The following is a 22,624-nucleotide window of genomic DNA, read 5'->3' as shown; positions in this document are numbered from 1 at the left end:
TGCATGAGGAATTTTACGCAGAAGTTTTCTTACTGTGAATAGTAGGTCCCTGAGCAAATTCCCCGAACCCTCCAATAATATTTTAGAGAAGCAAGGAAATGCTGAAACTAAACAAAATCCTACTTAGTTATTGTACAGTAGTTTTCTGAAAACCACTAAAAGGGCACCAGATAATTTTGGTTTTTTTTAAGTTATTGCATATAAATTTTATAATGTCACAGGTATTTATTCAAGACTGAAAAATCTCAGAGAGGAAATGGGCTTTTAGCCAGGTATTTAGGTGCTTCAGGATGCAGATAGGCATCTGGTGGGATTTACAAAACACGCAAGCAGGTTAGATGTCTAATTCCACTTAACTTTTCACGCCCCTTGACTTTCAGTGGGAGTTAGAAAAACACCTAACAGATTAGGCACCTGTCTGCATTTTTACACGCCTAAATGCTAAATTTCAAAACTAAAATACTTGTTGCACACTACTGAGTTCAAACTGGAGGACATAGAATGGATGATATGTGAACACTATCTTGGTTAAGTGACAGACAGTAAAGCTAGTTTGTTGATCTGCAATATTTTTATCCAAATAAAATTACAGTAGAACCTCAGTTACGGACACCTCAGGAATGGAGATTGTCTGTAACTCTGAAATGTTCGTAACTCTGAACAAAATCCATCTCTGGCTCCAGCAGTTCAAACTCTGGGCCAGGTTCCAGAAGCAGCTAGGCAGCTTCCTTTCAGACAGCATCTTTCTCTGGCCTGGACAAACTTGTACCCTCCCCCTCGCCGGGGTGGAGGGGTGAAAATAGTGCGTTTCCCTCTGGTGGGGGCGAGGGTGAAATCAGCATCCACATTCTACAGGAAAGCAGCGCAGACCCCAGTGCTGCTTCTGGTCCGGCTGTCTTGGGTTGGCAGCAGGGGCTCACCGCTTTGCCTGTGAATCCCAGCATCTTCACTGTCTAGCTGTAAGTGGGTGCCCTGTGTGTGCGGATGGCGATAAGGGTGGGGAAAGGCAGCCCATATGTGCCTACCTTTCAGATGCAATACAGGCACTGTACAGTATATGGTTGGGTTTTTTGGTCTCTGGTGCTGTCTAATTGGTTACTTCCAGTTTAACATGGTGTCCGGTTGACCAGTCAGTCCATAACTCTGGTGTTTGAATCTTTGAGGTTCTACTATAATCCAAATCACTAAGAAATATGAGTTTTTAAAATAATTTATTCAAGATGGCTTTTACAAATATCAGTGGCATCAAGGTAAGGCATTCTAAACTGTGAGAAAATACTTAATACCTTTTTAACACCATCAAAGCCATTAAAGACTGGAAACATCTGGACAGTGGTTATTAAAGACCTTTTACAATATCAGTCATTTTACATTTATTGGATTCATATTTGTTTGAATTAGGGTTGTGTGCAGTATTTGTGTGCTGTGTTTTATTGTTTGTTGACTCTTAATATTTGTTTAAGTTGACAGTAGAATTTAAACAGTTTGAAAGAACTGGAACATTCAGTAATAGTTTCTAGGAACCAGAGATTTTAAAGGATATGTAAATAGAGTTTTACTTATAAACTGAAGTTAAAATCAGTTACTTAGATTCCTGTTTTATGGAGTTGTTGTATTACATGAGTTGATCTGTCTGGCTAGGCTGAATGTATTTTAACATTTAGTGAGGACATGATTTTCAGTCCTTCCACTAGAACCCCCAGGTTTTTCCTCTCCATTCTGATTTTGTTTATTCACAAGCTAGGAACGATGCTTACAGTCTTAATACAAACTTTCCCACACTGCCTTATTTGTTTCCTAGACCTGACCTGTAAGGATCACACTACATAGAAGATTTAAAACATTTATTCTTCCCCCTAATCTGACTAGGCATCATTTTTCTTGTCTTGTCTGGGAAGCCTTTTGAAAACAAATGAGGTGTTTCATGCCACTTTCCATGTAGCAACCTGTTGTATGGCTAATATCTAATTCACACTGGCAGGAGTAGCTACAAAATACATCAAATCTTTTTTGGTTAAGTTTTATCTTGGAAAAAGATCTTTAATGTGTATGAAACACTTTGAAAAAATATTATGCATAAGGAAAGTCCATGTAGTGGTATTTCATTCTCAGGGCTTCTATGAGCAAAGGTAATCAAAAATAGATTTAAAAATTTTATTAAAGTTAATGTTTAAAATCAAATTTACGCAAGCTAAGAGGGAAGGTACTGTACATCTGGGGTTGGGCTTGGGTTATGCGGGATTGCAAGTATCGGTTACAAGGTTCACGAGGTACATATATATCACACAACCAGGATAGATCCAGATTGGGGTGTGGGAGTTTTCAAGTGTCAGTGGATAAATGGGCTCGGGTACGCCACCCATGGGATATATTAAGAATCCAAGTCAGTATTGGTGTAGAGAATAAGTACATGGGTGGGTTGAGTCCCTCGGTTCGTCAGGGAAGGAAGTGGGTTATTTCCCTGGTTGGCGTTCTCAGTTACTCGACCTAGATATTTAGGTCAGAAGGGACCATCATGATCATCCAGTCCGACCTCCTGCACAATGCAGGCCACAGAATTTCACCCACCACTCCTAAAAAAGACCTCACACCTATATCTGTGCTATTGAAGTCCTCAAATTGTAGTTTGAAGACCTCAAGGAGCAGAGAATCCTCCAGCAAGTGACCCGTGCCCCATGCTACAGAGGAAGGCGAAAAACCTCCAGGGCCTTCCAATCTGCCCTGGAGGAAAATTCCTTCCCGACCCCAAATATGGCGATCAGCTAAACCCTGAGCATATGGGCAAGATTCATCAGCCAGATACTACAGAAAATTCTTTCCCGGGTAACTTGGATCTTACCCCATCTAAAAACCCATCACAGGCCATTGGGCCTATTTACCATGAATATTTAATTACCAAAACCATGTTATCCCATCATACCATCTCCTCCATAAACTTATCGAGTTTAATCTTAAAGCAAGATAGATCTTTTGCCCCCACTACTTCCCTCGGAAGGCTATTCCAAAACTTCACTCCTCTGATGGTTAGAAACCTTCGTCTAATTTCTAATCTAAATTTCCTAGTGGCCAGTTTATATCCATTTATTCTTGTGTCCACATTGGTACTGAGTTTAAATAATTCCTCTCCCTCTCTGGTATTTATCCCTCTGATATATTTATAGAGAGCAATCATATCTCCCCTCAACCTTCTTTTAGTTAGGCTAAACAAGCCAAGCTCCCTGAGTCTCCTTTCATAAGACAAGTTTTCCATTCCTCGGATCATCCTAGTAGCCCTTCTCTGTACCTGTTCCAGTTTGAATTCATCCTTCTTAAACATGGGAGACCAGAACTGCACACAGTATTCCAGGTGAGGTCTCACCAGTGCCTTATATAACGGTACTAAAACCTCCTTATCCCTACTGGAAATACCTCTCCTGATGCATCCCAAGACGACATTAGCTTTTTTCACAGCCATATCACATTGGCAGCTCATAGTCATCCTATGATCAACCAATACTCCAAGGTCCTTTTCCTCCTCCGTTACTTCTAGTTGATGCGTCCCTAGCTTATAACTAAAATTCTTGTTATTAATCCCTAAATGCATGACCTTACACTTCTCACTATTAAATTTCATCCTATTCCTATTACTCCAGTTTACAAGGTCATCCAGATCCTCCTGTAGGGTATCCCTGTCCTTCTCTAAATTAGCAATACCTCCCAGCTTTGTATCATCTGCAAACTTTATTAGCACACTCCCACTTTTTGTGCCCAGGTCAGTAATAAAAAGATTAAATAAGATTGGTCCCAAAACTGATCCTTGAGGAACTCCACTGGTAACCTCCCTCCAACTTGACAGTTCACCTTTCAGTAGGACCCGTTGTAGTCTCCCCTTTAACCAATTCCCTATCCACCTTTCAATTTTCCTATTGATGCCCATCTTATCCAATTTAACTAATAATTCCCCATGTGGCACAGTATCAAACGCCTTACTAAAATCTAAGTAAATTAGATCCACTGCGTTTCCTTTATCTAAAAAATCTGTTACTCTCTCAAAGAAGGAGATCAGGTTGGTTTGGCACGATCTACCTTTTGTAAAACCATGTTGTATTTTGTCCCATTTACCATTGACTTCAATGTCCTTAACTACCTTCTCCTTCAAAATTTTTTCCAAGACCTTGCATACTACAGATGTCAGTGTCCTGTGATGTGTTCCGTGTAGATGTGTCTGGACTACCTGATGGTGTCGGACACCATGAGCTGTCTCATGAGCCGGGTGTAGTGTCGATTGACTCTGCACACTCTCACTCCTGGCTCATTGTGGGGGTCCCATGCGCCCAGGTCTCCCATGACCAGGGCGTGGATCTGCACCTCGTAGCCCTGGGCTCTGAGTGTTGGCCAGTGGGGTGTACTTCAACGCCTTCCGTGCTCGGGCCTCGTGGAAGGCCTGTGACCTGTTTTCAGATGGCACAATACAAATGCATTTAAAATTATGCTGTTTGGTAGAATTTCATGCTATTAAAATGAGTTGTGTTTGAATGGGTAAGTTGTGTGTGTCCTAGAGTGCAGACTGAATGTGTAAGTGTTAGGGACCGCTCATTATCCTGTCACATAAATCATAGATTAGCTATGTTTGTTTGTATAATAAAATTTTCCTTTTCAGGGAGATCATTTGGAAGTTTTCTTTTTTTAAAAAAAACCAAAACAAATAGAGCAAGTGACCTGTACCAGATGAACTGATGGACCATGGGAAAATAACAATGCTTTGAGACGAAGTCCTTTGCTGATGGAACAAGTACAGCATGGACAGAGGAAGTGCAAACTTCTCCTGTGTTCCACCTTAAATGTGTCTCAGTCCTGATCTGGAAGGACTTGGTGCAGTGGTGGTGAAAGTCTTTGTACCCATTTAGTTTATAGCTTCTTTGTTAAGGCTGCAAACAAGGATGCCAGCTACTGTGTCTGGTTTTTACAATATATTAGCTAATCGATTTTAACTAAGAATTAAAAAATCCTAATGTAGAAAGAGCATGTCAAAATGAATCCTGGGGAGGAGCTGGAGTTTCACCTGGAATGTATGTTAAAATTCAGCTTGCCTTGTATGCACTGAGATTTTAAAATGTGTTAGCCAACGTATTTTAAAAATTAAACCTTTTTATCCTAGTTTAGAGAGAGCCTATAGTGCTAATTGTGTTGGCATTTTTTGTGATATGGGTTCTTGTCTCCTACGCACTGGAATGGAACTCCTTTCAGATAAACTACCACTGAGTTTTAAACACTTTCAGTTACTCTCATCTTAGGTTGGATATGAAAGAGTTTGTAATCCATTAGTCCTCGGAGTGATCTGCTTTCCTATCTCAGAATTTTCTGAAAGAAATGTACTCGTAACTTGCAGTGGAAAAGCTTTTTTACATTTAAATGTTAAATTGGTTGACTATTATAAAGGCACTTGGAAATACAGCTAATTGTTACTGCTTCCATTGAATTTCTATTTTGAGAGCATTGATATGGTACAATTAAGGCTTCTCAGTTCCCCTTGTTCATATATACTTTTTCAAATCTAATTAACCTTCTCCTTCAGCCAAATCACCTACTAAGTCACATAAAGTAAATTACTACCTTGCCCCAAATAAAGTTAGATTGTGTTTGTATTGACCAGCAAAAAATGTATTGAAACTATTTTAGGGAAAACTAGGTGGGTGGTTCCCCACCCCCACGTTAACCCATTAATGTATTAGTTATGTCAATTATAAATGAAGTGGCTGTTGTTTTGGTCTGAAACTTTCCAAGCTCATTTCATTAAAAGGAAAGAAGAGGCAAAAGCCAATGCTATATCCAGTAGGCCCAGCCATTTCACTGTGAGATTTTAAAAAATGGAAAGTAGGTTGAATGTTATCTTTAACAGATGGTGTTCTTGTCTTTTAATAGACATGTTTTTAAATAAAACTTGCTTCTTTCCTGTAACTTTGTAAACGGAATTTGTCATTCTCCCTTCAGTGAAATGTGTATTCTGGGAATGACGCCAGTGTTAATGTCAAACAATCTTGGATTACTGATCCTTGAGAAAATGTTTAATAAGTATACTAATGTTCTAAAAACTTCTGGTTCATTTGATTTTACTATGAACTTTGCTAACAAGTAAAAAAAAAATTGATTAAAAACAATCTCTATTTTTCTGTATCCAAAACCTCAGTGACCTTTTGCATCACAGCTGCACTTTTGTATTTCCTCTCAGACAGTGTATTGATGGATGAATAATGAAAAGAAATACGGCAGTGTTTAAAAATGTCTCTCTGGATAACCATTATTTAAAAAAAAATATGGTTTTCAACAGCATTTTCTTTTCTTTACTTTTAATTAGTGTTGATTTGCTGTATAAGAAACTGGAGAGAAAAGAATTGCATACAAATATGATGTAGAATCAAAAGTGGTAGCTTCTTTCTGTCAGCTGTATGATTTGCAACTTATTAAAATATTTAACTACGTGAATTTGATGTTAAGGATGACATGGGCTAATGCCAATAATTGGTTTTTGTCTTGGTTGAATATTTTATTCTTACATTAACACCTTTTATCCAGCAGGATCACAAAGCACATTACAAATTATTTCTATACATTGATATAATTCCCCTATTATCTAAATTAACAACGTTTGAGATGGTGTATGCAGCCATTCTTCATTAGGAAAGCAACACGATGTTTTTAGGAGTTGAAGTGAAGAATGCTTTTCTGCTTGAAACTGTTGTGAGAATGTTGATGTAATGTAAAATGTAATTATTCAAAATAAAATTGCCATGACTTATATATATATTTATTTAAATGAAGGTTGTCAGGACCTTAAATGAGATGGGGCCTGGTTATCACTAGTACCACAACTTTGCTTGTATGATACTGCAGCAGTTTAGGTCACCAAGAGCGCTCAATCTTAACATTTTACCTGATTTAATCATGGTGAGGCTAGAGTCAGTGAATTTTAAATGGGGGATCTTCAGCTGGTAACTTCTCTTTCCCAGCTGGCTTATCAGAGCATAAATGAGCCAACACTGATCACACTGCAGGTTGTACCTGTTCTCCAGGGTGTAATCTGGATGAATATTGTAGTGATGTAGTGTAGGGTGATGGTGCTCAGAAAGATTTAGTTTTGAAGGGATTATCATATACTGATAAAATGTCATTGTGTAGTTTTTATAAAGATTGTGCACGAACCCATCATTTTAAAAAATCAAGTGAATAAATAAATAAGAGAAAGATGCCGCCTCTATGAGCACAGTGCTTCCTAATAAAACTGAAGTGAAACTTGGAGAAGGAACTGGAAGATATGGCAAGGTTTGCATCTGCCCCTCTTATTGAGGGTGCATATCTGTTGTTTATTCCTAAAGTTCACATTCTTGTTGCATTATTAAATTTCTAACTGCTGTTGAACCACTGTTTACCAGTAATATGTAGGCAGGGCGCTCTTTCTCAGTCTGTCTAGAAGATTTCAGCTGTTTCTTACAGATACAGATTTCAATACCATAATCCATGCTTTTATCAAAATTAATTTACTGCAATGCATTCTGCTCTGGGATCTATACTTGTTGCATGATGGTTTCTGGGTAGAATTTAATTTGTTGGTTTTATCTATATCTTTGGACATACAGGTCTGAGAGAGCCACATGTTTGTTTCCCTGATTCTTGACCCAAACCATAACTCAGAGCATCCAAAAGGCTACTTAACGTTTCATTAATAGAGGTTCTGTAGGGATCACTGTGCTGGTCTCTTGTTTATTGGAGTGCATTGGGTTTCAGCTCTCATCCTAACCTGCACAGGAGAGCTCATAAACCTGGGTGGTGGGAGTGAACAGCATAAAGCTAGTTGTATTAACTTTATACCACCACCCGAGGATTCCCCATAAATTAGGGGATTCCCCATACATTAGGGGAAGCCCTGGCTGCCATGTTAGGGAAGTTCTCCATCCCCTTTGTGCTCCATGATCTAGCCCTTAGTTTACAGTAAATAGCATTCAAGCAATAAATACTTTCATACTTTGCTCTTGGTACAACAAAGTCAAAATATAGAGGTAAGTAGTCTGATGTTGCTCTTATAGAATTAAGACTATAACATGACTAAAAAGAAATAGCTTTTAAGTTGTGTACTTATTTTGGTGAATTCATATTTTGGGGACTTAAAGTTCTGCATAAAGCAACTGACCTGGTTCAGGTCCTGGAAACTTGGGAATCTGGCTGCAAAATTTTATTATTAAGTGTTGGAAAAACATGGATAAAATCACAAGGATGGGTAACTTAGAACTACCTTAGGTAGATGAAATACCAGAAATACTTAAACAACACTTACAAAAATTATTTCTTTTATGAAGACTTCTATTAAAGATTTTGGAAGTATTTCACAACTTGGACTAATTTTTATATAATGACTTATCTACAGTATATGAACTAGTATATATGGCTTTATCTTTCTTTACTTCTTTTTTGTTTTTAAAGAGCGGTATAGAATCCAGAGTGAACAATTAGAAGACCTTTGGCTAATCACAAAAGAGCTCGCTTTTCGTCTTGAAGAACATTTCAAGAAGCAAAATAGCAAAGACTTCACATGTACCTTTTCTGGTTCAGTTCCTTTACAAGAGTATTTTGAACTAATTGATCGCCATTTTGAGGTATGTCTCATAATATTTAAGCTGTTGATAGATAAGTCATTACTTTCTAATAGTCAGTTTTGCTCACTATTAGTTGTCCCTAATCCCTACCACAGTATTTCTGTTTTTTTCAAATGTTAACCAGGGCAACCCCTCGCTACCTTAATGATGGGCTTCTGATCTAGTGCATTAGAGCCTGCAATTCAACTGTATTGAAGCTTGGCTTGCCTAGTGGTCTGAACTCAGGAATGGGAATCAGGATGTCTTATCTCTGACTCCCTTTGTGATGTTGGGCAAGTTACTTAACGTCTCAGTCTCAGCTTCCATATCTGGAAGATGGATATTTGTCTCTGCATACTCTCACAGTTCAAGGCAACTACACCTGTATTCCCCTTCCAGGGTCCATCAGAGGCATTCACTCTAGGCTCCTGGCTCCTCAGTCATCACCTCTCTTCCATAGAGACCTGCGTGTATCTCCCTCCTCATTGGGGTTTTGCCAGGCTTCACAGTTCCCTGTCTACACGGTGATCTCCTCAGCAAACCAGACTTCCTAGAAGGCTAGCATCTCCACTTTGCTTTCTCCTTAGAGGTTATGAACAGTGTAATTGCCCATAGTTACAACTTACCACACAGCTCTTTCTAAGCTAGCACATGTATTCTTAAGGTGAAAGCATTGCAGACAAAACATATTAAAACAATAAAAAAACCTAAGTGGATGCTAAAAAGCTTACCGGAGGTCATCCTGACTCCACACTTGTGTTCTGGTGGGTATCAGTTCTTCAAAATCCACAATGGGTTTTCCCTGCAGTTACAAGTTCATAGCTGTCTCTAATTCAGAATCAGAACAACCATGAATAGTTTGATTTTTCCCTTATAAAGCTTGGGCCTTTGATCTTGGTCTCATGTAGCAGGTGGCCCATTCCTCAGGGCATAGCTTCAAAAGGCTAGGTTTTTGCATAATCAAAGGTGGTGTATTCACCTCACCCTAGACATTTCCCAGGAAACCCACTTAACAAGTTTTGTTCCAAAAGTCCCTTGTTGTCTGTCATATTGTTCAGTATAGTCCTTTGAACCCACAGGTCTAACATATGTCCCATTTTCCCCCCCTGCCCCACCCCATCCCCCAGTGAGAAGTTCTATGCAATCCCCCCCCCCACAATAATACATAAACCATTAATTTAATACAGTAGACTCTGAAAAGACTTAAACTTAATTCTGTGAGGTCTCCCAAAAATATGGCAGGAAAGTGCCATATTTCTCACACCTACATCTCAGAGCTCTTAAGATTAATTAACTTTTTTATAAAGGTCTTTGAAGATGAAAAGGTCTGTATTAGTGGTAAGCATTTATTTATTATGGAAGTTAATTTCTGAATACAAAATTATTTAAATCAGTGATGTTTAAATGTAATAAAGCCTAAAATTCTCTAGTAGCTTGAATACACACTACTTTGGCCATTACTATCAAAAATTGTAAAGTATTGTTGAAAATTATTCTAAAAACACTTATTTTGTGTTTAATTTCTGGAAGGTGGAGCATGTGTTAGCCTTGAGCAACCCTTGTGATTGGGGGAGCATATGGTTTCACTGGGCAAGTGATACAAGTGGGGATGATACTCTGTGCATTCTCCATATTGTGCCTATGGTCAGGAGTAGACCATAATCTGGCTCTAAATTCCTCATTTATTCACATCATTTTAATGGTGAGACTGGCTCTGTGATCTGTCGCGGGTGATGTGCCAATTTACATTTGCTATTTTTAACAATTTAATGCCATGAAAATGAAGCCATGAACATTTGTTTTGACCGACTCATTTTGTTAACCATAAAAAGTCCCTTTAGACTGAAAAATATTGACCTCCCTTTACCTCTTTTGTTAAGACAGCATTGCAAAATCATCACACACATTTTTTTGGCCCAGGCACAAAGCCTGCAGTTTCCCTCCTGACCATGAGAATAAAAAAAACCCCAATATTTTAGCTAGCTTGTGTAAATTAAATAAAAAATAAAATAAACCAAATATACTGTCCACCGCCCCAGGTAAGTTAGAATTTGGCAAGCTGCATGAAAGAGAATAGCTCTTTGAATACTGTTTCTTTTCAAAGGTAAAATACTGCAGGGATTCTCAACCTTTTTCTTTCTGAGGCCCCCCACCTACGTGCTATAAAAAACTCTGTGGCCCACCTGCGCGACAACAACTTGTTTTCTGCATATAAAAGCCAGGACCAGCATTAGGGGGTAGCAAGCAGTGCAGTTGCCTGGGGCCTCATGCCACAGAGGCCCCCAGGAAGCTAAGTTGCTCAGGCTTCGACTTCAGTCCCAGGTGGAAGGGCTCAGGGCCCCGGGCTTCGGCCCCAGGCGGTGGGACTTCAGCTTTCTGCCCTGGGCCCCAGTGAGTCTAACACTGGCCCTGCTTGGTGGACCTGCTGAAACCTAAACCAGTTTTTAGAATGTCTTTCTGTGATGTGATTGTTGTGCTATAGGGACATGTACTGGAAAATAAAATAGAGAGATCATTATACAGATAGCTGTATGAATTCTTATTGGCTGGATATTTGATATATCATTTTGCCAAGTTTTTGTGGTTATTTCAAGAAAACTGGCTGCACCACTTGACCTCTGGCTATTTAGGGGGTGGGGGGAAGGTTTCCCCAAAAGAGAAAATCTAATCTCAGCAAAGGTAGAATGTATTACTTTAATCCATGTTCAAAGACAGTCATAACCCTTCTCTTTTTATGCAGTATTATATTTAATATGTTATACGTATGTGCCACAGATACAGCATACTGAACTAAGGAGAAGTCCTCATATGCTAGTGGTGACAAGTTAATTTCACTCTTCTCATAAAACCTCATGAGATTTTTGTGCCTTATCACAGATTACTGTGGCTGTCAACAATTATTTTCAGTTTCAGTAATAGCTGGCATTATTGCAACCCATTGGTAGATCTCATGATGAATGTGAAATTAACCACACCAATAGAAGCTGATATAGTCATTGTGACCATAGAAGGTGGCTATTTGAATTCATAAATTTTCTTAAGTCTTCCAAGAATTTTATTATTGTTCTACCATTTCATTATAAATGTGTGTTTTGAAGGTAAAAATCTATCTACTGGATCAGACTGTTAATCTGAATTTTTGAAACTTCATAAATTATAGCTTCGCTTGAATGCTGAAAAATTTGAAGAACTGTTGTCTGAAAGAGCCATACAATTTAGAGCTATTGAACGACGATTACTAACTCGATTCAAAGACAAAACACCTGCTCCCCTCCAACATCTGGACACCTTGCTAGAAGGAACTTACCGACAGGTCAGTGCTGTTTGTTTATGAACCTACTACATTGTTGCTAAAACTCAGTTTCAAGCACATAAGCTGTATTTTCCTGGTTACATTTACTAGCCAAGAGGCCAGGAAGCTGTAATTTGTTTAACCTAATATTCTCTGCAAGTTTCCAGATGATTTGCAGTGGTTTTATTTAATCTACAACCACAGAATTTCTACTCCTGGGTCACACCAACGTAACAGCACATCGTTCTTTCCAAACTGATGTGGATAGTGTAAATATTTTATAGTTCATAGCTTGTATAAATATTTTATGGTGCACTGTAAACCGGTGGGAATGGTTTGGCTGGTGAGACAGTCACAACAAAATAATCTGAGCTTGTTGTTCCTCAAAGGTTGTTATTTCCTGAAGGTTTCAGAATGCAAGAGCTACAATAAAAGTAGTAAAAACAAATAACACCAAATAACACCAAACTGGGCTTATCCTGCCAGAAAACACAACAGAAAAACCCCAGTGTCGGTTACTACCTGAGCCCATATTGCCTGAGTCATCACTGTCCCAAGGCATGTTCCTCTTCTCTCTCCCAAGCAGTCACTTTCTAGGCATTTCATGACTTTCTCTAGAAAACCTGATTAGTCTGTCATTTCCAGCCTGCCTTGTTGTTGCCTCCTGGTAGGTGCATGGCTCCGAGATGTTTTTAAATAGCATTATTGAATTCTAATTTTTAAAAAAACTAGGTCTGATTCAGCACATGGATGGAACGCTGCACATATTGAAGTCAATGTGGCTTCGCATAGGCAAGCAGCCGTCCTGTGTCCTGAGAGTTGCTTATTTGAGACCTAAGAATGTGATCAAAATAAAATAGTCTAAATGAACTGTATTTGATCTCACATTCTGACTTTATACTTGTGTGGGCAATCAACTCAATATCACATTTCTGACTGATTTTACTTTTAAATCTACTATGTTGGAAATTATATGTAGAACTACTGTAACTGAAAGAGAGCAAAGGAATATTTCTCTCTTTGGTCTATTTACTTTGTATATTTGACAGCATCTTCTGTATAAGCAGTTTCACTGTTTCCTCTGTAGAGTCAGTCAGTTGTTTTCTTTTGTTTGTGTGACTCTCACACTGCCCAGAGGAGAGCGGCTTTTTTAAGTTAGGAAAATATGGTACTAAAATCACAATAATTAGCATAGAGATTTGGGCTGGGTGTGTTGTTGAAAAATTGCTAGATTTACTTTATAAAATATACTGGCATCTTGGACAGAAAAGGTTATAACAGCATTCTTATTAACAGAATTTGTCTTGAATTAAAGTTAGAACTAAACTTTGGTGAAAGTTTGGTTGTTGTTAGACATGGTGTAGTGAAGGGACTTTCCTTCATAGAATCATAGAAGATTAGGGTTGGAAGAGACCTCAGGAGGTCATCTAATTCAACCCCCTGCTCAAAGCAGGACCAACCCCAACTAAATCATTCCAGCTTGGGCTTTGACAAGCCGGGCCTTAAAAATCTCTAAGGATGGAAATTCCATCACCTCCCTAGGTAACCCATTCCAGTGCTTCACCACCCTCCTAGTGAAGTAGTTTTGTTTTTTTCTAATATCCATTCTAGACCTCCTCCACTGCAACTTTTGACCATTGCTCCTTGTTCTGTCATCTGCCATCACTGAAAACAGCCTAGTTCCATCCTCTTTGGAACCCCCCTTCAGGTAGTTGAAGGCTGCTATCAAATCCTCCCTCACTCTTCTCTTCTGCAGACTAAATAAGCCCAGTTTCCTCAGCCTCTCTTCAAAAGTCATGTGCCCCAGCCCTCTAATCATTTTTGTTGCCCTCCTCTGGACTCTCTCCAATTTGTCCACATCCTTTCTGTAGTGGGGGGCCCAAAACTGGATGCAACAGTCCAGATGTGGTCTCACCAATGCTGAATAGAGGGGAATAATCACTTTCCTCAATCTGCTGGCAATGTGCCTACTAATGCAACCCAATATGCTGTTAGCCTTCTTGGCAACAAGGGCACACTGTTGACTCATATCCAGCTTCTCGTCCAAGTTAATCCCCAGGTTAACTTTTGTGTTGTTGAAGCCAAACCTGAAGGACTGAGCATGAGTTTTAACCCTACATAGGCTGGAGCAGGACACGTGCCTTCTGCTCATGTAATTAATCTGTCTAGGTATTTCATCCGATGCTTACAAGAAAGTAAAACATGGTTCATTGCCCACTTCTGCAGTTATGGTTTTGTAATGGTTTAGACTAAAACTTTTCAAAGCATCTGTTTGTTCAAACCCAAAGCAATACTGATATCCTAACTAGTCTGTCTGCTGGTTCTTTAAATTGGTGTAAGTGATGATTGGTTGAGTCCTGAAGCTCCCTAAAGAGTTTTGCTAGAATGGAAAGCAATTTATTGATTGATGTTTTTGTTTCATTATTTATTTTGCCGTTTGGGTCAGGGAAGGAAACAATGGGTGAAAGTGGAATTGTTTGGTGACATTTTCTATATTTGCTTTGACCTTGTTTCCCTTTTCTTCTTCTTTGCAACTTCTTCTCAATCCTTTGTTTCTCTGGACTACTTGAGGAAATGTATCTAAGTAATAACAATTGTTTAAAATATTGGGCAGAAGGAAGGTGATGTATCACTAAAAATGAAAAAGTCGAGCTGGGTAAATAGGAATAGCACCAACCTCACACTGTAAGTCCCCTTAAACATGTGATCATTGTGATATTGGAATGAATGTTACAGTACTTTTTAAAAATTTCATTAGAGTAAATGTGTTCAAAATTTTCTTTGGGGGAAAAATTATTTATTTTAGGACCATAATTTTTAAACTATTTGGTAATGTTCTTTAATGCAGAACATCTGTCATGGGACTGAAGAGTGGTGGCCTGATTCAGCATACAGTGAAGTCAATGGGAAGATTCCCATTGACTTCAGGGGGACTCCCATTGACTTCAGGGGGCTTTGGATGAAGCCTTGAATGAATGAGGAAGTCAGCACAAAAATCTTAAATTTCTTTGTATCACAGTATATATTCTGGTGAAATGCCACTGATGAAGTCATTCTAATATTTACATGAAATAGGGTTTATTATTCTCATTTGCTATGTTTTATTAATCATCTCTATCCTTTTTATATTAAATCCACTAGTATAATATGGGAAATAAGATATAAGTGCAACTCTGTTATTGCAGTTTTGTAGTAGCTGTGTTCGTCACAGGATACTAGAGAGATAAGGTGGGTGAGGTAATATCTTTTATTGGATCAACTTCTGTTGATGAGGGAGACAAGCTGTCACTCTGTTATTCTTCATTGGTGGTCAGTCACAAATGAAGAGTTTGTTTGCATTTTTTTTATTGCCCTGTCTAGTTGGCATGTAGAGATAGGAAGGCAGTTCAGTTGCAATGCTATTTTTTCACAACTATGTTATCATGCAAACCTTTCATTATAATAGAGGTAGAAAAATTGAAAAGAATGAGAGCATCATATCTACATGTTGACAGAGTTAATGAAATCCATAGGAAAAAATATAAGCATTTGGTCTACACTGCTTAGCCCTTCCATAGAAGCATAGCTTGGAGGTAGGAGTAAGGAGTTTCTCCTTTCTGCTTTGGGTGGTTTGGGTAAAAGTGGAACAAAATTTCAGTGCCTGCACTTCCCTCTTATTACTGCTCTAGGGTTCATGGTATCCCAAATGGAGCAAGCAGTGGTGCAGGTAGAAATCATTTCTTGCCAGTACTGCACCCATGGGAGGGACACAAGGGGGAGCATGTTACTCCACCCAGCACGGGGCCACGCCTTCTGCCAAGTGAAGGGAAATATGTTCTCACTGTGAAAGATGGTGTTTGGAGTCACATGGGCAAGTTACATGTCCATCACCCCCACCCGCATTCTAGTTAGAACATTCACAGGAAAAGTCCATTAAGTATAGACAGTCGTTTTTCAGGGTCCTTTGTGAGCTAAGTGTTCTTTAATGGGCCATTCAACTTGACTTGTCCCTTTCATGTGCTGGCTAAACACCTTGTGGGGTTTACCACAGGAGCAAACATGTAGTAAACATAGCTAATATTCATAACTTTAGATACCAAGATGATACATGCATAGAAATAGCATAATCATAAGTTCCAGCTATTTCACGTACATGACTATTCCCAAAAGAGATTCTGAAAAATCACACCATGTACCTGAGTGGTGTCAGCACCACTGGCCCATTGCAGTTTTGTTATCTGTTCTGTAACAACAGAGATGAAGCCAATGACTCAACTCTGTTTAGCCTAAAAGGGTAAGGTTAATTTTTAGCTGTTCAAGTGTGATTGAGCCTTTAATCAGTGAGGGCACGCTGGCTGGCGCACATTCAGGTTAATGGGCTTAAGTGTCCCTTTGCAGTTAACTTTTTCATGTTCATAAACCGGGTGCTGAGGTGGTTTAAAGCAGGGGTCCTCAAACTGGGGGTCGGGACCCCTCAAGAGGTCACAAGGTTATTACATGGGGGGTTGCGAGCTGTCAGCCTCCACCCCAAACCCCACTTTGCCTCCAGCATTTATAATTAAATTATATTAAATTATATAGAAAAATTATATAGAAAAAGTGTTAAATTATATAGAAAAAGTGTTTTTAATTTATAAGGGGCGGGTCTGCACTCAGAGGCTTGCTATGTGAAAGGGGTCAGCAGTACAAAAGTTTGAAAACCACTGGTTTAAAGCATAACACAGGTTTTTAGGTTTGCAAATCTGTGAACCTCTGCTTCCTAGAGATTTTATTATTATTATTTATTTTATTTAATTGTTTTGCTGATCATAATGTGGGAAGGTATCCTCTGTGCCCTCTGCTCATGAGGTTATGTATGTGTCTTGTAGCACTCTTCTGAATACCAGTTGGAGGCATTTTTTTCCCCAGTAGGTGTGGACTGATGCCTTTCTCTTAGAAGGCATGTAATATTTTTGGGTGCACACTGATTAACACAGAAAACAATTAGTGCTGTTAAACTTTCTTCAAATTCCATAGAAAATTAAGTTCAACTATATTTTCCAGTACAGTGATGAAATGGGTGTTTGTATATACAAACCTCAATATGCTTAACTACTCACTTCCCCCCAAATATGTAGTATTTCTGTCTGTCTATATGGGAGTTGGGTGAGGAGCCATTTCAGCATATGTATGACTTATTAAAAGACAAATTTTAAATAGAACTGTATCCTAAACTACATTATGGTATTGTACCCACACATTGCATTTCAATGGGAGATTCAAGTTCCTTTATAGGAACAGAACAGACTCCTGAAACTCTTACCAAAAGTGGTCCATAGTCATGCAAATAGTCCCATTGTCTTCAGTGGGGTTGATCAAATGACTAAGGGTTTACAGGATTAGATTGTTTAAGTCTGTTAGCATACAAAGCCTTTGTTTAAGTCTGTTAGCATATGTATTGTGCTGTTAAAGCCATATAAAGAATGAACGTCCTCGCAAGCCTGTTCTGCTCCTTTAGTCTTTCCCAATACCCACTAAAAATCTCTTGCCCGTACTGCGTACAGGAGGGTACCGCTCTACTTGAACTACTGGGGGCAAAAGAAAAAAGAAAATGAGAAGAACTCCATGTCACCTGCACAACTTCCAGGAGTATGCTGCATGCTTGTGAAGGTGCAGCAGTGCACATGTTGCCCCTCTGCCCCAGGAATGCTCCAGTAACTCTGCACTGCCTCTAACTCAAAACTGTCTCCAAGTGCCACACTCTGGCCTTTGACTTTTCCCATTACCCTTTTAATATAAAGATCTGGGGGGAATGGGGAGAGGATGATTGTAAAAACAGCAGCTTCTACAAGTATTCCAAACTTTTTCCTCTAGAACCTGGCAATTTAAAGTTTGTGAGAATAGCTTATTTGGTATTACCCATTATACACTTTTTCATTCAGTCTGAGACAGAGACTGGGACGTAGACCTGGTCTGCTAAAGTTTTTGTACTGGAGTATAATTATTTTGATTATGGATTGGACTTTTTACTGAAATAGTTATACTGGTACAACACCTACTGTAGATACAGTTATAAAGATGCCTTATAGTAGTATAGCTTATTCCCTCTCTTGTATGAGAATTGCTATACTGACATACATATAAAATATATTAAGACTGGGGTGGGGGTGTGTGTGGGGGTGTGAGAGAGAGAGAAATATAGGCCTAATGATGCTTCGTACAGTTTACTTCCCAAATATGTTGGTATCTGTTTTAAATGAATTGTGTGTAATTTTTTATCTTTGCATTCCTTTTATGTCATGGCGTATATATTCAGAATGAACTTCTAAATCATGATTTCCATAATGCATGTGGAATTTAAATGCTAATTTTTAGCTTTACAAATTAATTAGATACAAAGTTACTTATTTGAGTGAAAATACAATCTGCTGAACCAGAGAAAATTAATCAAACCACACTTATTTCCTTTGTAAAAATACATTTTTATGATCTAATCTTTTTTTATTAGTCCTTGGAGATGTAGAACTTGATACATCCTGCCTCAGTGTATAATAAAACTATTAATGGGTCCATTATAAGGAAATGGCAATCTTACCTCTACATGATGGGAGAAAAACATATAGATAGCCTTCAACTGTCTATAATAGTGAGAGGTTTTCTTTTGATTGTGTTTTCTGTCTTCCTGTTTAATCTTGTCTGGTGTAATTATTCTTTTTGTATTAGTGTCCTATAAATGTAGTTGTAATAGATTTGATTCAATACTGGCAATTGTAGCAGCTACATATCTCTCTTAGACTGGAAGAAAAGAGCTATTACACTGGAAAGTATAAAATCATGATGAACAACAGAAGAAAAAAATGTCATTCTCTCATGAGGTTACCATGAAAATAGTGGGTCACAACTGATGGATTTGTGTGTCTGTGATTTATAGTGCCCTGAGCAGTGGTTGAAAGGACCAAACGCAGCAGGATACGATATAGCTCTCATTTTAAGAAGGGATTTTGTCTGACAAATGTATGGAAAACTGAGCAGCACATGAGGTTGTGTAAAGGTTTGTCCGCTTAAAAAAGGCTATAAATATGGAACAAGACTGAAGCATTCTGTGTGTATTTTTGTAAATTGTGTGTGGTGTGTGTAATACTCACTTGCGTTGTGCGTTTGCTTGAAAGGGTAATGTGTTCTTTATAATATGTTTTCAGCCATCCAAACTAAAAGCTTTTTTTGTAGCTTGATAATAGCTGAAGTCTTAATTGCCAGACAAGGAACCAGATCTTGGCATCTTGACCTGCATTGTTAGGATTTTCATGTGTTAGCTGGAGTCACTAATAGATGTCATGGGGGAAGAAATGGATATGCCATTTGGTCCTTTTAGTCCACATGGATTTTAGCCCAGTAGATCTAAATGGTGCAGGGGCCCATCAGCCATGTCTAGAATGCCCATACAATGCCAATTTTGGGGGAAGGGATAGGGAGGATTATGGATGCTTTACTACAGAGATCTTTTGTGAGGAGTGGGATAGAGTCCCTTTCAGTGATATCTCTGCTATAGTCGATCCTGTACAACCAAGCTGAAATATTTGAGTCTTTGGGCCTTCTGTATTTGAGTAGTGTATCACAGGAATTTGTCTCAGAATTCATAACTTCATTGTAAAGATTTTAATCATACAGAATGTAGGGATTTCATGGCAACTTAACTCTGTTCCTTTGCACATCTTTCCTCGCATAACCATAAAACATAGACTAAAACTTAGGAAAAATTGGCTATTAAACGGTAAGCTTGCCTCAGTCTTAACTGTATAACTTAACACTATATCTTATAGTGGTGCTCCTGGACCACTATAAAAAATGAAATACTACCTAATGTAATGGTTCTCTACATTGTTTGACTGGTAGCATACTTTAATTCACACATTTTAAGCCGTTCCTTTCTAAATTTAAAAGTCCTTACTTGCCATTAGTGGGGAAACCTAACTTGCTTTTTTGTTAGAGTTGCTAGAACTGGAGTTCAATGGCTGTTAGTGCAAACTCAGTTGCTTTTTTCCAGACTTCAGTTGTTCTCTTATGTTGTTCTTTATTTCCATCCTTGTTGAAAAGCTAATCTCTCAGGAATACTTAGTTGCAAACAGCAACACAGTAACACAGCTTGAGTTATACAATTTCACTGTGTTTTCTCTATAAGCACCTAGAATTTGTCCAATGCCATTCACTCTACTTTATCTTTAGCATATGCTCTGTTTATCTTGGCTAGTTGTTTTTGCTCCTTGAGGGAGTCTGCACATGCATCACAGCTTGAACAGATTTATGTATGTTTCGTGTGAGTTTCTCACCTAATATAACTCTGTTACTTGCAGTGATGGAGAGCTGGTCATAGATTACTCTTTCCAATGTATCTCCAGGTTTCTCCAGTTAAGTCTGCATCAGCAGTGAATGGGAATATATCTGATTCCAGACTTCCGGCATCTAAATATCATCTTCAAAAAGTTAATTTCATATGAAATCTACCATATGCCTAAACTTGCATTGAGTTGGTTCACATAACTAGCAGTATTGGCACCAAAAATCATCTATTAGAAGGTCAACAAACATTGGTTCTTCCTGAAATACTATGAGTTCTCCCTTACTTTGAACAAGGAACATTGCCCAAGAGAAAGCCATCTTACTTCTGTATGTAGTAATTAGCTCTGATGGCCTGTTCCTTTATGCAAGAAACCAAAAATGGTGAGACTTCTGGTTGTTTACTTTTTGAGGCTGTGTCATTTTCACAACTGCCCAAACACTTACCTAAGTTCAGTGGGCACTGTTGTGGTAATACAGCATTTAATATGAAGAGTGCAGGGAGTCACCAGTATCAATGGATTTCTTTTTCTTTCCTTCACCAATGATCCCAGTCCCTTCATGTTCCTGTCGTTATAGCCATTCCATCTGTCCTGACAGCAACATAATTGGCCCAAAGAAGTCCTCCTCCTTTCAGCTTGTGACAATTCTTGGGGCACCAAAGGCTGTGAGTCATCTTGTTTCCACCTGTCTCCAATGTAAGGGAGTCTTGCCTGTGCCAACTGGGTGTTAGCTTTCAGCCACTCAAGTACTCTTTCCTATCTAAGGAAATAGATTCTCACCCCAAAGTTCAGTCTCTTGTAGCATTTGCTGGCCCCAAGGGGCCATGACCCAATTATTTGTGAAGCACCCCCACTCATTCAAGGTACCTCATCAATTAATGGAAGTTTCTCTCCACCTTGTGCTATACTGAATCAGCCTTTTATCTTTAATCACAGACAGGGCTATTCCTTCACAGCCATATAGTTCCTTTTCACTTCCAAGCAGTTTCAATGTTTATAGTTTCTTTGATGGTTTTCCATTGACTTTGCTGGGTTGGTGCCATGATGGACAATTGAGCAAAACATTATGTAATCCACTGACTAGGAAGAGGTGATAACTCCCTCCCAATTGAATGCCATCACTGAGTCATACTGTTCCCTAGCGACTCACACTAAGACCATATGGGCATAATTTTTAGTATAATTACATTATTCCTTAAATATTCCCTGTATATGCGTGTTGCAATGATTATCAGTATTGGTAAGTGTCAAGCTTTGAGATCTCACATATTACTCTAGATAGATAAATACCATGAAAGTGGCATATTAGGTGTAGTGAGTTCGTCAAGTCTGAGACATGAGTTGCTTGTAAAGAACAGTGAATCCTTTGCAGTTGGCACCAATGGGCCTCTGTAACACAGGTAGACGTTTAAGGTTTTGAAAATATTTGCAAGTTGCCCACTCTGATTCCTTGCAAAAGAGTTGAGCTTTTTGATGCTGTCCTCATTCATGTCCTCACTATTTGAGGCCTACCTACGTTTATCCACAGATTGGTCCAATAGAAGTGCAGATCTTCTGGCAGTGCTTCTGTATTGTGGGCTGATGGTGAACTCTGCACATGTCTTCAGAGCACTGACTGATTGTGTCATTAAACAATGGAACTTTAGAGCAGGCATTTATTTAGATTTACGTTTCAGTGAATTTAACTTTACACTTGAATACTTTTTTGCACAAATAGGTTATATTAATTAAAACTTCTGTTCTTTTAATCATGCACAAATAAAGCCTTAAATCTCCAACCCCACCAAACATCCATGTTCAAAATAGAACATCATGTGGTCTGCTGTCAAAATCAGCCAGTGATGGAAAGAGCATCCAGGTCCACAAATATCCTGAAACCAAGATGGCTGTTAAAAAAAAAAAAAAAAAAGGTCTTTATATGTTGTTGCAACCCTATATTCCTCACTACTGGTATCAGTATGTGACAGAAGAGAGGCGAATGAGGGTTATTTCAGAGCTCAAATATCTCTCCATCCCTATTAGATATACCTGACCATTTCCCATCTTCACTGAGAATTTCATGTGATGGAATGGATATTGTTCCAGGGTACAGTCTTGACTTGCTCCCTAGCTTAGACTACATATGGGAAAGAACAGTTCTTTTCTTTTTGTGTGTGTTTCTCACTGAACTTGAATCTCATGGCATACTCAAGTTGTGTTGGTGGCATATTGTTTGAGAACAACAGACTTAACAAAATACTTCTATGGTTATGTGGGGAAAGTCAGTTTCTTCATATTATTTGCTGAATGCTATGTGATCTTGCATGGTATTTTTTTAGTAGTGTAGTAAGTGTCCCCCCACCCGTTTTAATATACATGCACTAGGTCAGAGTTTGTGTGTGTCTCTAGAAATCTTGACTTTGAACTTCCTGAGACAAACATGATTTAAATGC

General features: G+C 38.6%; 1 protein-coding gene across 17 annotated transcripts in view; it reads left to right on the top strand.

Moving 5' to 3' along the window:
* The window catches only part of BBS9 (Bardet-Biedl syndrome 9), a 439,570-nt gene that overhangs the window by 113,842 nt on the left and 303,104 nt on the right, over positions 1-22,624 (top strand). For 16 of the 17 annotated variants that reach the window (XM_073332918.1, XM_073332919.1, XM_073332921.1 and 13 more), the window contains 2 exons: positions 8,455-8,627; positions 11,767-11,919. In XM_073332918.1, coding sequence (XP_073189019.1) covers positions 8,455-8,627; positions 11,767-11,919 — 326 coding nt within the window. Of the gene's footprint in view, positions 1-8,454; positions 8,628-11,766; positions 11,920-17,420; positions 17,767-22,624 lie in introns of those variants that run through there. The other variant, XM_073332924.1, reaches the window with a different exon arrangement.

The sequence above is a fragment of the Lepidochelys kempii genome, chromosome 2, assembly GCF_965140265.1.
Source record: "Lepidochelys kempii isolate rLepKem1 chromosome 2, rLepKem1.hap2, whole genome shotgun sequence".
NCBI lineage: Eukaryota > Metazoa > Chordata > Testudines > Cheloniidae > Lepidochelys > Lepidochelys kempii.
The sequence above is the reverse complement of the archived record's forward strand: the minus strand, read 5'-3'. Positions and strand labels throughout refer to the sequence as shown.